At 45.1% G+C, this 13,166-nt stretch overlaps 2 protein-coding genes across 8 annotated transcripts in view; both read right to left on the minus strand.

The window, feature by feature from the left end:
* Window positions 1–391: 391 nt before the first annotated feature.
* The window catches only part of LOC108162778 (stathmin), a 72,341-nt gene continuing 59,566 nt past the window's right edge, over window positions 392–13,166 (minus strand). For 3 of the 7 annotated variants that reach the window (XM_033392600.1, XM_017297677.2, XM_017297676.2), the window contains 5 exons: window positions 2,301–2,470; window positions 2,028–2,213; window positions 1,819–1,965; window positions 996–1,151; window positions 392–853 (listed from right to left, as the gene is read on the minus strand). In XM_033392600.1, coding sequence (XP_033248491.1) covers window positions 767–853; window positions 996–1,151; window positions 1,819–1,965; window positions 2,028–2,213; window positions 2,301–2,470 — 746 coding nt within the window. In that variant the 3' untranslated portion in view covers window positions 392–766. Of the gene's footprint in view, window positions 854–995; window positions 1,152–1,818; window positions 1,966–2,027; window positions 2,214–2,300; window positions 2,471–4,556; window positions 5,267–12,205; window positions 12,249–13,166 lie in introns of those variants that run through there. The other 4 variants (XM_033392601.1, XM_017297674.2, XM_017297675.2 and 1 more) reach the window with 4 other exon arrangements.
* LOC108162777 lies at window positions 5,701–9,341 on the minus strand. The gene is made up of 2 exons (XM_017297673.2): window positions 9,036–9,341; window positions 5,701–8,215 (listed from the first exon to the last, which is right to left on the minus strand). Exon 2 carries the CDS (start codon window positions 8,212–8,214, stop codon window positions 5,938–5,940), a length of 2,277 nt encoding a protein of 758 aa, XP_017153162.1. The 5' UTR covers window position 8,215; window positions 9,036–9,341; the 3' UTR covers window positions 5,701–5,937.

The raw sequence follows: 13,166 nt of genomic DNA on the forward strand, positions 1-13,166 counted from the left end.
GGGAAATCGCTCGCATCGTGCATCAAAGGGAAGCCAAAAATGATGGGGATATGGTCGCCTTTTCTACCCCTAATAGGATTTTGAACGAATTCCGATTTGCAGTCAGGAATTTGAAGACTTTCTTCTGCACAAAAGGAATCCGAAAACTTTAATTGAAGGCCTCATCAACGTTTGCAGAGTATGCGGCTGCATACAGGGAGCCCACTTTGCGCCACTGCATAATCAGCTTGCCCAGCAGCAATTCAAGAGCTTTGAAAGTTTTTAAAATTGTTGAACAGAATTAAAAATCAAATAGAACAAACGCAAAACGAGAAATTCGAAATAAAGCAAACGTATTTGGAAAGGGTTATGTTCTTTTTTGTATAGATTTGTTTAAGTTGATTTTGCATCGTTTTTGCCGTTGCTATATATATCTAGTTTGCCTTGATTTGTGTTTTTTTTTTGTTTTTTTTTGTTTTGTTGAAAAGTTTCGTGAATAAATGTTGCTGGTTGTTGTTGAAATTTCTTTTTGGGCCTCATCTCGCTCAGCGGAATCTTGAGATATTCGATATGCCCTGCTCGTCTTTCTATGTCGTTTATAATACTTGAAATTTTCTTGAAGCAAATTTGTTGCTGCCTTTGTATTTGTTTTCGTGTTTGCTTAAATACGTGTTGTTGGTGTATGTAGTGTTTCCGTTGTAGTGTCTCTATCCTTTTTTTTTTGTTTTTTTTTTTTTTTGCTGCAGTAAGTAATGACGGTCTACGCCCTGTGTAGGGCACAGCCCCTCTAACCCGACGAGGCGATGGCATTCTGCTGACCATCCATATCCTGGGTCTGGGCCTTATTCTGGCGCACGAGCTCGGCACGGCGCTCCTGCAAATAACATAGAGAAAGGATATAATTAGTTAGGTTAGGATCTTGGAGGGATTCTTATCTTGAGATCTACTGCTACTCAAATGATAAGGCATATGCGGGGTTGCTATTGTTGATGGGAAAAGAGGGGGAACAAACGTACAAGTTTTTGCACTTTCTCAATTTTCTTTTGTATCTCCTTTTCGCGGTTCTGCTCGGCGGCAAACAATTTGTTTTCATATATGCGCGCCTTCTCCTCTAGCTTTTGTGTTTCCAATTGATCTTGGTGTGATTTAATCTCGGCAATTTTGACAGTGTTCTAAATGAGAGGATATAAGAGAAATGAAAACAAAAATTATATATACACATGATCCGAAAAACAAACACATATACACATTTACAGTACACAGATATTCAGACGAAAAAAAAGATTTGGTGGAAGTCTGGTGATATTTTTGGATACTTGGGGGAAAGTAATAGGTTTAAGACAATGGAAAAGCAGTCCCAATTATCTATGACTGATGATATGAAGTTTAGCTAGCAAAGATTCTGAATTGTTTGGAGAACTTTTTCCTTGAAAGTAGTTAGTGGTTAGAAAGATCAAATTCACTTTAGTCTTAATGGTTTAAGCAGCAGAAGTGGTCAACTTCCTTTTCCCTAGGAACTAAGAATAAGAGCTAAATACTGGTATGTTTATCGTACAAATACATGAAATGCATCAAATGGTTATTAAGACCTAGAGTTTCTAGAGTTTAAATTATGCAATTTCCATAGACAATGATAAACTGTTGTTCCAATATAGAATCTGATTGAGATTTCACATAGATTTCAATTGAATATTCGGCAATTTCGCTTGTAAAAATGTACTACTTCTATCTTCTAAGTCAAGCAACTACAAACAGATCAAAGGAACTAGATGTTGAGGTCAAATCATCTAAGAGGAGCTCTCTTCCAAGCCATGCTGTCTGACGTATGCACACACTCACATGCTCCTTGAGGCGATTGAGCATCTTCTTTATGTTCTCATCGCGCAAGGTCTGAGCGATCTTAAGCTTCTCTTCGATGGCCTTTTGCTCATTGGCCTTCTGCTGCTCCAAGGTCTCGCGCGTTTTTTCGATCTCCTGAGCGTGAATCTGTTTGATGAGAGTTTATATGAGCTCTAGAATTGCATGGAAGGCATCTCTTGAAGTCAAACCTTTAGCTTCTCCTTCATGTCACTGATGATTGCCTCGCGCTTCTCCACGTGCTGCTCCATCTTGGACTCCAACTGCTCCTTGGTCTGAGTGATGAACTCGTTGGTGATCTCATCCTTCTTACGGGTGGCCTCATCCACCTTGGCCAACTTGGTCGAGATATCAGCCATCTTCTTGGCCTCCAGAGACTGCGAAAGGCAAACAAATTCGTTTTGTTAAGGCAACGATTCCGTGAGGGATAAGCGAAATGGGGGACGGACTACTATTGTACTTACAATGCGACGCTCTTCGGCTGCCTTGAGCTTCTGCTCAATCTCCTCCACGCTGACGTTCTTGCCGGGGGTGACCGGACGCTTGGGCACGGCCACATTGGGTGCCGGTTCGGCCAGAATGACCTCATAGCTCAGTCCGCCGCGGGACTTCTCCTGGCAGCGAATCTCAGTGGCTGTGGACGAGAGAGAAGCGGGAGATGGAGGGCCGTTAAAGAAATTCAATATTTGTGCATTGGGGGGCTGCTATAAATATAAAGTTGTGGTCGGTCGGTCGGAGGGTGAAGTCCAGTTCACCCTTAAGCCACCCTCTGCTGCTCGTATGACATCATTTTTGTACTGCCTCCCCCTCCCCATCTTACTTGTGCGTCTTTTGTGTACTTTTCGCATTTAAGGTCGAAAAGCCGTGACCAAAAACCAAAAAAGTGCAGGAATACGACAGTGGGTAGGGAGCCAAAAGTTGCGTTGGGTTGTCGTTGTCAGATTTGCAACTAAAGCTATAGATATATAGATTTTAAATAGTGGTTCATATCTCTAAGAACCAAGCTTTCGTTCAAACAGAAGGCCGAACCTTTATGGAAGCCACTTCGAGTCCGATACACCCTTGCTCTTTTCACAGATGGCGATGAAGAAGGTATTAAGAGCATAAAGCGATTGAAGTGGCAGAGCACTCGCTCAGAGTTAATCGCATTCTGGGAAAAGTCTCTTCTCCACCCCAATATCCATTAACTTTTGTTTTTGGATCTCTGGCTTTGCATATTTGCATTCACAGTTGGGGCACCGCACTTTTTAAGCGCATTTTGATTAATGGCCGCGCCTCGCTGCACTCTCCGATGCCCATGCAACACCGCACACGTGCAAAATATCCACTGCCACCGCCACTGCCTCCAGGACATATTCGCACTTTTTCCGAGAGCAAACCATAATTCATGTAAGCGCCGCCACACAAAACGAGAAACGAGAAATCCGACAAAGTCGTTCGCTGACAATGACGGGCAGAATGGTGCCACACACATGCACACACATACACACGGACACACGCACACGCACACGCACACGCACGCGAAGCAGCAGTGCGAGCAGTGCAGCGCATGAAAGCGGCAAAGAAAACCGAATAAAATGCGAATTTTCACACGGAACAATTATTAAAATTAAATGCACTGGAAAATGCACTTTGCCCAGCAGCGGCAAGTGTGAAAATGTTATTATTCAGCAGTTTGGGAGTTTTCGTTTCAAGGGTTCTTTAAAGAGTGCAAAGCTATTGTTTATAAAGTAAATCGAATTAGGAATGTGGCGTTTTTCAATCAATTTGTTTCAGGAACTAATTACATTTCGTAGAACTGAAAGTACCATTTACAATCTTCCATCCCTCTTAATCTAGAATCATTCCATAGCTCCTTCATAAATATATCTTAAGCCTAAACAACATTGGAGTGAAGACCCATGTATACGTGTCGCAATTCCAAGACGGAACCCGAGAAGAAATCACAAACAATGCGCAAATCAGCAAAATACCGAGGGAAACCCAACACCCTGACATCGGGGACGGGGCTTTTGTTTAACCAGAGGGCAGACGAATCCGAGGGCAAGACCATCAAATGAAGTGGAAAATTATTTGTCAAAACAAAAATATATATGTTTGCCCCGCAATAAATGGAGGAAGCGCTCCCCCTCTAGTGTACCTACCCCAAAATATACCATCTACTTCGAGCAAAGGGACAGCGGACTGCTGCGTAGGTGTCCGGATGATTGCTGTTGACACATAATTTGCCATTATTCGAGTAGGTGTCCGTCCGTCTGTCGGTCGGTCCGACTGTCAATCATGACACTCGCTTTTGGGGTCGCTTTCAGCTTTCAGCTTTCAGCTTTCGCTTTCCCTCCCAGTGCCCCCGTGTGCGTGCCCACTGGCTCTGAGTAATGATGTCTTGGACCAGGTCAAGTGTTGAAGTCTATTAGGCTGACAGATTTGATGGGCCTCCTCAGCCCACACAAACCACAAAAGGGGGGTTTTGGGGGGGGGGGGGGGGGGGAAGGGGGGGAAAGGGGAGGGGCAACAGCGCAAAGCCATCTTCATTTAACTTTCAGATTCAGGATTCCGTAACCCTTTTAAAACCATTCTCTTCGCCCTGACCAGAGCCATTTGGCTCGGAAATCTGCCAAAGCAATTTACCAAAGTGGCTTTTGCGGTCGAGAGTCGATGGGAAGAAGACCTGGAAGAACTGGTCCATCCATTACTCTACTCTACACTCTACACTCACTCACATTTCTTATCCTCCTCTTCATCCATGGGAGCCTGCACACCACCCAATGGCTGCTCCTCCATGGCAAGATGGTGTGCACGGGCACTACCAAAAGAGCCCATGTGGCCATTCGACATGGTCTCCAATATTTCTATCAATGCAGAGGCATCCGGGTGGGTGGAGTGTTTCTCCTGCACATGGACCGCCAACTCCTCGGCGGTGAAGCCCATATCATCGCAGAAGGGACACTTGAAGCTCTGCGGAGCCTCGCCGTTCACCAACACCTCGCCGCCAAAGTAGATGTCGGCCATTTTCTTATTGTAGAGGGCACGCATCGGGTGGTAGTATTTGTGCTTGGGGCTGACGCGGTTCTTGCCCAGGTCGAAGCAGGGTCCACATAGTGTGATCTGAGAGCCGCACACGACACACTCGTACCAACGTCCAAGATCACCCAGGGCGGGGCAGCCCAAGCACTTGCGCTGCAACACCGGAAAATCGGAAGACATTTTTCGACACGCACACGCACACCACAAAAAAGTTCTCAGTCGAAAAAATATCAAAGCACGCGTTTTTCCTCGTTCCCTTTTTTTCGGAAGAATTTGCTTGCGTATTCGTCTTTTTCTTGATTATTTTTTGTATTTAGAAAAATTTAAAACTTCACAATCGGAGAAGGGTTCCGAAAATGAATCTTTTTAACAATTTATTTGCTTTTTGTATATTTATTGCGCTACGATGTGGCGATGTCGGTATTTCTACGATAATTGAGAGGAATTCCGACACGAAGCAACTCTGCGAACGAATTGAATGGCAATGCCTGCTTGGCTCGATATTTCTGTTTACTTCTAACGAGGAGACAATGACAATGTAATCGTAGGAGCTATCGCAGCTCTGTTCATATCTGAAAAGGCAGATCCAAATGGCAAATGTGCGGCAGATATGGAACTAGGGAAGCGAAAAGCTAACCACAAATCTGGACTCCCATTGAATAACAATGTTGATCCGTACTATCTGCAGATTCCTCCAAAGCTCCGAAATAAAACTACTTTTCGCTACCTGCTATAGCCTATAGAGAAAGCTATGAAGAAAATTAGGGAATGCTGTGGATTCCGACCTTCTTTGGACTGATCTCTACGCCCTCAAGTCCAGAAACATTTCTAAAGCATCAACATTTTGAAAGGAACTCATTTTAATCGGCAATAACAACAGTACAATTTATATGTATGTTACACGTGTTCTTTAAGGTGAATATTTCTTTGAAATGGTGGAGTATTATATGTTTTGAAGTGCTATTTTTTCTGTTCCAGAATCAGTATTCTTATGTGTTTTATATGTATGTATTGTTTTCCTTCTTTCTCCTGTCCCTCCCTTCTCTCTTGCTTTCGTCATGTTTTTCTTCAATCTTCTTAAAGATAATATTCATAATCGTTATTATCATTGTACAGATCCTCATCTTCGTCGTAAGATACTTCGGACCCCGACAACTCGCTTTCAATGATGGCTGGAGCTACTGGCAGACCGTCCTCCACTGGCTGCTGATTATGTTCTTCCGGCTGATCAAAAATATTAATCTCGTAGGGATAGGTGTTATCCGCCACGTTTCCATTGAAATCATTCTCATTGTTGGCAAAATCGTTGCCCATCTTGCTATCGTTGCTATCGTCGTCATTGCTTTCGTCGTCTTCGTCATCGCCATCGTTTCTATCAATAAAAGCAATCGGATTCTGATCGTTAGGGCCGTCGTCTCCATCTTGACCGTTATTGCCCGATGAAATGATCTGCAGTATGTTCTCTAGATATCGGTTGGAGGATGTTGGCTGGGCCTCTGGTTCCTTGGATCCTTCCTTAGCTTCGATCTCTGTGGCTCCTTTCTTTGCTTCCACGGAGATGGTTAAACGGCCAAGCCAGTTTTTATAGTCCACGAGACCGTTGAAATACTTTATCATGGGATCCACTGCCGACTCAGGGGCCTGGATGGCATTCTGGGCCAACTGCATCAAACGTGGCAATTGGTTGAGGCCCTCTTCCGCGCCACAAGCAACGGTCAGTGGCTCCTCCAGGGGCTTCGGTTCATTGGCAGCCACAGTAGTTGTGGCAGTGGAGACCATCTCCTGCATCAAGAGCAAATCAACTGGCACTGAGGTGAGATCCTCCTCCGATAGCATGGAGCAAAAAACAGCGTCGACGAAGCGGGCCTTGGCCACCTTTCCTTCTTCTTCGGTATTTTCTAGCATCTTCTCGAAACGTTCCTTCAGTCTCGAGCACAAAAAACGACCATCATTGAGATCCAGTTTATCGATTGGATTCTCTGGCGGGACCGGCTCGGCAACGTCAACCGGCAACTCTGTGATGGCGGCCCCCGTGTTTCGTGCTGGTGGTGGTGGTGGTTTTGCTGCTGCCGCCACGGTCTGTGTGCTCTTGGGAATCCATATCGGCAGACCGGCCTGGTCGCCATGGGGTCCACGTTCAGCCTGATGAGTGCTGCGTAAGACCGCGTAGCGGTTGAGGTTCTCGTAGCGTGCCGCTACGGGGGCTTGGCTGTCGCGAAATACAAACTGATTGCCGGACTGATGGCGGGGGAACACCCAGTTCATCGATGGATGGAGGAATGCATCGTCTGGTTGAAAACGATCAAGTCGATGCATAGCGGCGGCACGACCACCAGCAACTGTTGGTGCAGGCTCCTGCTGCCGGATGAGTGGAACTAAGCCAGATGAGGCTGCTGGCAATGGCACTTCGCCTAGGACGAAAGTCGACCGACTCCCATGTAGGCGCGCAAACGCCGCCCCCTCGATCTGGCGAGTGAGGCGATCGACATCGGATGTTATATTGTTGCTCAGGACATACAGTTCGTGCAGGCAGCGGGCCCGCATCAGCAGTTCCATGCAGAGCGATTCGTATGCCTCGCTGTTTGGGCCCAGACTTAGCAGCTGATCCCTCACATCTCGTAACGCACGCGCCACATGGTCCATGTCAGTATTGCTTGCCCCAGCGCCAGCGACAGCGGCTGCGGCAGGCAATCTGGCTGCGGCTGTGGCTGCCTCACGGTTAGCGCTCCTTGCTGGTTCTACTTGTGCCAATCTTAATATTTCAAGCTCAATAATTGGCACATTGTCTTCGTCTCTGTCTGGCAACACCACAGATCCAGGATTAGGCAGATCAGCGGCGGTCGGAGGTGTAGGCGCCACATTCCCCGACGAGCGGTCGACATAGTACAAATAGGTCATCATCACGTAATCCCTGTGGTCGGGATGGTCGCGGTGCGACTGCAGCAGATGCTGGTACAGCGTCTGGATGGTGAATCCCAGCTCCAGGCACAGGGCGCACTGTAAGCTCTGCCTATCCCCGGTGCCGGTGTAGGGCTCCCCGCCAAAGTACAGCTCGTACGCAGCGCGGGTGTAGAACACCTGCATTATGTGATAATATTTGTGGTGCGGCGACTCCGGCCTGTTGTTGCTCGCGAAGCAGTTACCGCATAGGTGGTAGTCCTTGCAGAAAAAACACGAGTGACGAAGTCCCCGATAGTCGGCCCGCTGGCACTGACGGCACGGAAAGCCAATGTGTCGATCTGGCAACACATGCACTGCATCCGATCTAGCCGTATTGGCTACATCTGGCTCCTCGAACCCGACTAAATCCATCATGCCAGACGGGCCAACTTCTAGTATTGGACGGCGAAGCATTCTGTTGGGGGATTGAGCGGGAGATTCGTTGATGACTAAATGTTTTGTGCAGCGAACTAAACGATGTTTAAACTTTGGAAAAAGGCAGCAGCGGCACCCAACTCGTTCAGAATTAACAACAGAAATATCTTGAATTCCTATGAAAAGGTTCGCTGGATGGATTACAGATATTTCAGAGCATGTTTTGAAAACCGTCAAAAAGTATGTCTGTGTGTACTATGTGTGTCTGTTTGCGCAGAAATTTCTAGTTTTCTAGTTTATGTATTGCATGTGCCTATAGCCTTTGGATGTGCGAAATACCTACGCACACATTCCAGAAGCAGGGGATGACATTTGCAAAGCTACTGGAAAGTTCCAGTGGAAAGAATGCACGTGCATAAATATCCCAAAACGGTTGGAATGTACATACATACATATGTGTGGAGTGTGGAGTGGAATGTATGTATGTATGTATAAGCACGAATGAGACAGCATTGCCGGCACACACAACATACTCACACATGCGCACGAAAAAGAGGCAGCAAAAATATGCGTGCTGGGCTTTGCGCACATACAAATCTTCCAGATTGATTCCCAAGTGAAATGTTTACGAAACTAGATGTTATTTAAACAAACACGAAACTTGAGCATTTGCAGCGCACACACACACACACACACACACACACACACACACACACACACACACACACACGCACGCACAAAAACCGTACTGTATGTCCGCTTGTGTGTGTCGCAGTCTGGCACACAAAAAAAAAACAAACAGAAAACGTGGGCCGCCTTTTGCCAAAGATTAAAACGTTTAAGTAAATGCCCATACTTACTTTTCTTTTGGAACTTCACTAGATTTTACACTTGAAAAACTAAATATACTTTCTTATTGTTTAATTTACTAATTTATCTCCGCTTGTCCCGACTCCAATGACAAGCGATTCAGATGAAAGCGAAAGAAGGCGATCCACAAAGTGCGAACACGAGCTGTAAAGCGCAAAAATAATCGAATATGCCGCCCGAATAGAGGGTACCTGTGCTTATCCTCTGTAAAAAACAGCGTCTCCGGCAACGACGCCAAATATGGATGTAAAATAAAACAAGACGCGCTTAGATATTATGACACAAAATTTTATCAGAAAGGAAAATCAAATTGGGAAAATTCAAAATGCTTTTCATTAAAATTGATTTAAACTTTATTTCGCAGACTGACGCGAACGGTGCAGCGCAGTGTCCAGTGTGACCGTACTAGTACACGATTATTCGATTAATCGGTTCTTCTGGGAGACGAGAAACAACACGACACGCGCGCATAGACATGTTTGTTTTTTGTCTACAGGAATTCGAATAATTAAATAAATCTTAAGGAATGTTTTTATATTTCCTACTTAAAACAATAGCAAGGAAGCACCATTTTGTATCCCAGAAATTATATAGATTATTGTGGGTATTCCAGATCTAGCCCGCCTGCATGTTTTCATGCAAAAGCTTTACTCGGCTCTGAGAATCGTTGCTGTCATAGGAAAAAGCTATCGAATAGCATATTTACACTAGGAATACGTCATTCATTAGCAGTTTTTGCAGCACTAGGGGCCTGATGGAGGCAAAAATTTGCGGTGTTTTCGAACGGAGGTGCATCTGGTCGGGAGATTCGATTATGTGATCATTTGATCCTTTCCGTTCCTGTTTACCTGACTTTGATCAAATATGGCAAGACCTCAAGCCCTTTTTAGCGCGTGTTTGTTCGTGGGGGAAGGAGTGGTCGTCGCATGTGCTTATTTTTTGGACCCCAGGGCTTGTTAACACCACACCCAAGCTGTTCTTGGCCGCAGGACCCAACTAAAAACTCTCATTAACATAATAAGCATCATTATACAAATTTAAAGCGGCGTAAAATGCATCCACATACCCGAACACACCACACACACACAGCACACACACACACACAGCTCACACAGCATTTGACCTCAATTAAAATATTTTGCGAGAAGAGAGAGAGAGAGAGAGAGAGAGAGAGAGAGAGAGTTTTGCCAACTTGCATTTTATGTGCTCGTACTCAATGTAGTACACCCCCTGCCCCTCTTCGGAGGCACTGCTGCAATAAAAAGAGCCGTTGACATTTCACGCTTTTAATTAAAAATCCTGGCCAACAATTTGTGCTAAATGAAATCAAGAAGGACGGACCTCTGCCGCCTAAGGTTCTCTATGTGGGGGCGCCCACAAAAATTTGCTATAAATCTGACATGATTTTAATTGGAACGACATGATAAAGTGTTGATAGCCGCCTGGTCGTATGCTCGCCTTAATAAACTCCCACAATGAACCCCATTCAAAAGGGGGGGCGGGGGAGATCTCTCGAAAATCCTGCTTATGACAGTCGAGAGCTGAAGGAAGCGATTTATCAGATCCCAAAAAAGCAGGCGGCAGGCAGCACATCTGCAGACTCTGCAAAATAAATGTCAAAAGGGCCACCACCCCACCACCCCACCATAGTAAAAAGCCATGCCGTCAGAGATAGTCAATCACACATCACACAGAATCGGGGACCAAGGAGGAAGTACAGCTCAGCCCGAAAGGCAACTTAATGACTGTGTCGCCGGGGATTGCTGGGGGTTTTGTGGAAGTTAATTGAATGACTAACGTGTTTGTCTTCATTAATTAATTGCTGGGCAACATTTTCGGTGATTTCTTTAGGGGTACAATTAGGAGGCAGGGAAAGGGGCTTAAGTCGATATTCAAGTGGTGTTCCACAATCTGTCAAAGAAATACAGCACATATGTCACATCTCTATTTGTGCCACCCGATCGGGATGATTGTCGGTGGATTCGTAGAAGCGCAGCAAAAAAAAGCGATCCAAATAACACACTCCATGAATACTAAAAAAATTCATTCATTCTACATTTTTGGGGGCGAAAAAAATTGGTGGAAAAACCAGAAAATGAATGAATAAAATTTTGCCACCATTTATGTTGAATATTTTTGACAGCTTCAAACTTTTGGCTGTCTTTTTCGTGGATATTTTAGTGGCATATTCAATTATGTTTTCCATTTTGGAGTTTTTGTGCTCCCATTCACTTAGCCAAATGAAGTGAAATAGCCAAAATCCAATTATGGCCATTCGCCTTTTGCCTTGAACAGCATATTAAAAAGTTGACTAAAAAATACTGCATATACTCGTACTCGCACTCGTACTCCTCCTCGTAAGTTGGCTTTACATTCTTGTTGAAGACTTTTACCCGCTGGAAGCACTCCAAAAACTTTTGCTTAAAATGTTCCATTTCGAGCATAAAAACTTTTGGCCCCAACAAGGCTACACACACGCACACCAGAGGACAGATGGGAAACATTTTCAATAATTATCACACCCAGTCGCAAAGAATGGCAAAGACACGAAAAATAGAGTCCTCAGAAGAAACGGGGGAAAAAAGGAATGGAATGAAGCGCCATAAGAGCCTCGTCTGTTGCCTTTTACTTAATATTCATAAAATCATTTTAATTTCCATTTAATTAAATTATTTGTATGACTCAGCAGTTGATGCTATTGCGGGGGGGCCAAGGAGGTGTTGTCCTGTCCTGCGGCAGGGCGTGCCAGGGTAAAGTCTGTCTCTCTCCCTCTCTCTGTCTCTGTGTCTCTTGTGGTCTTTGTTTTTGGTGGAGACTGTGTCAAGGCAGCAACTTTAATGGCAGTGCCATGCATGTTCAATTAACAGTTTTTTCCGCTGGGCTGGCAAGACTTCAATGGAAACCATTTTCATATATGCATCAGGAAATTGTGTGGGGGGTAAAAGGTTGGGCAAAGAAACAATTAAGGATGGAAATTGTGCCCTTCCTGACAGGGAAGGGAAGAAAATGGCTGGAATATTTATTTAATTGCAATGATATTCGGTAAACTGGTAGATAATAGTAAATGTGGGCGCCAGGGGTACCCAGCCGGTGTAGCACTCTACGCTTGAAGTTCTCACATCAAAGTTTTACACGATAAAGAGCTCTAAAGTTTACTTACAATTCAAATGCAAATGGATGGCCACCATTGTGAATCACAGACTCCAAACTCCAAACTCCAGACACAAACACAAACCGAATCGAATTGAACTTGATAAATTGCTGAAATAATCCTTGGTTCTGTTCCTTTTTTTTTTTTTGCAAGTTGTTGACTCGCAGGAATTCGCTAAACAACTGAACGGACAGTCTGCTAACGGAGTGACTCTGTGGGACTGCGACTGCGACTAGGACTGTGATGATGGCCCAAGCCCAAGCTACAAGCGACACAGAAATGTTGGACAGGCACAATCATGCACACACACACACACACACGAGAGTAGTGCCGTTAGCTTTGAGCGAAATGTAGTTTTAATTTTTGTCGTGTAGCATACTTTTTGGCATGTGCTGCCGGCGCCCCGTTAGTCGCCGGCGACAGTCGTCTGGCTGTCTCTCTCTCTCTCTCTCTCCCTCTATCTCTCTCTCTCTCTCTCTCTATCCCCTTGTCGATTTGTGCGGCTTAATTGCTTTCGTTTGCAGGTCGAGGCGGATCCAAAACAGCTGATGATTCAGGCACACTCAAAGAGCGAGACAGAAAGAGAGTTGCAGCTGTTATTCGAGTGAGAATAACAGTTGCCTTGAGTCGTCAGCTGTTGGTTCGAGTGATCTCGTTGTGAATGACAATTCGGCACAAGGTGAACGCCCTCTTCTAGCACGTAACGGTAACGGTAACGGTAACGGTGCATACACTGATATGTATGTATCTGCATAAGTGGACCCCCAATCCTTGCGTATATTACGGAATGGTGCGAATAAATGTCCTGAGAGAACTGGACAATATTGTGGTAATGTCCAAGGCTTCGGGTCACTCTATATTGGGAGAAACCAAGTTAAGAAAAGTTAAGAGAAGCAGGCTCTAGACGAAAGCGGTGCACCACTAGCTTTCATTGTGCCCCACAGATCCAATAGATCCAACAAAAAATACA

The sequence above is a fragment of the Drosophila miranda genome, chromosome 4 (assembly GCF_003369915.1).
Source record: "Drosophila miranda strain MSH22 chromosome 4, D.miranda_PacBio2.1, whole genome shotgun sequence".
NCBI classification, from domain to species: domain Eukaryota; kingdom Metazoa; phylum Arthropoda; class Insecta; order Diptera; family Drosophilidae; genus Drosophila; species Drosophila miranda.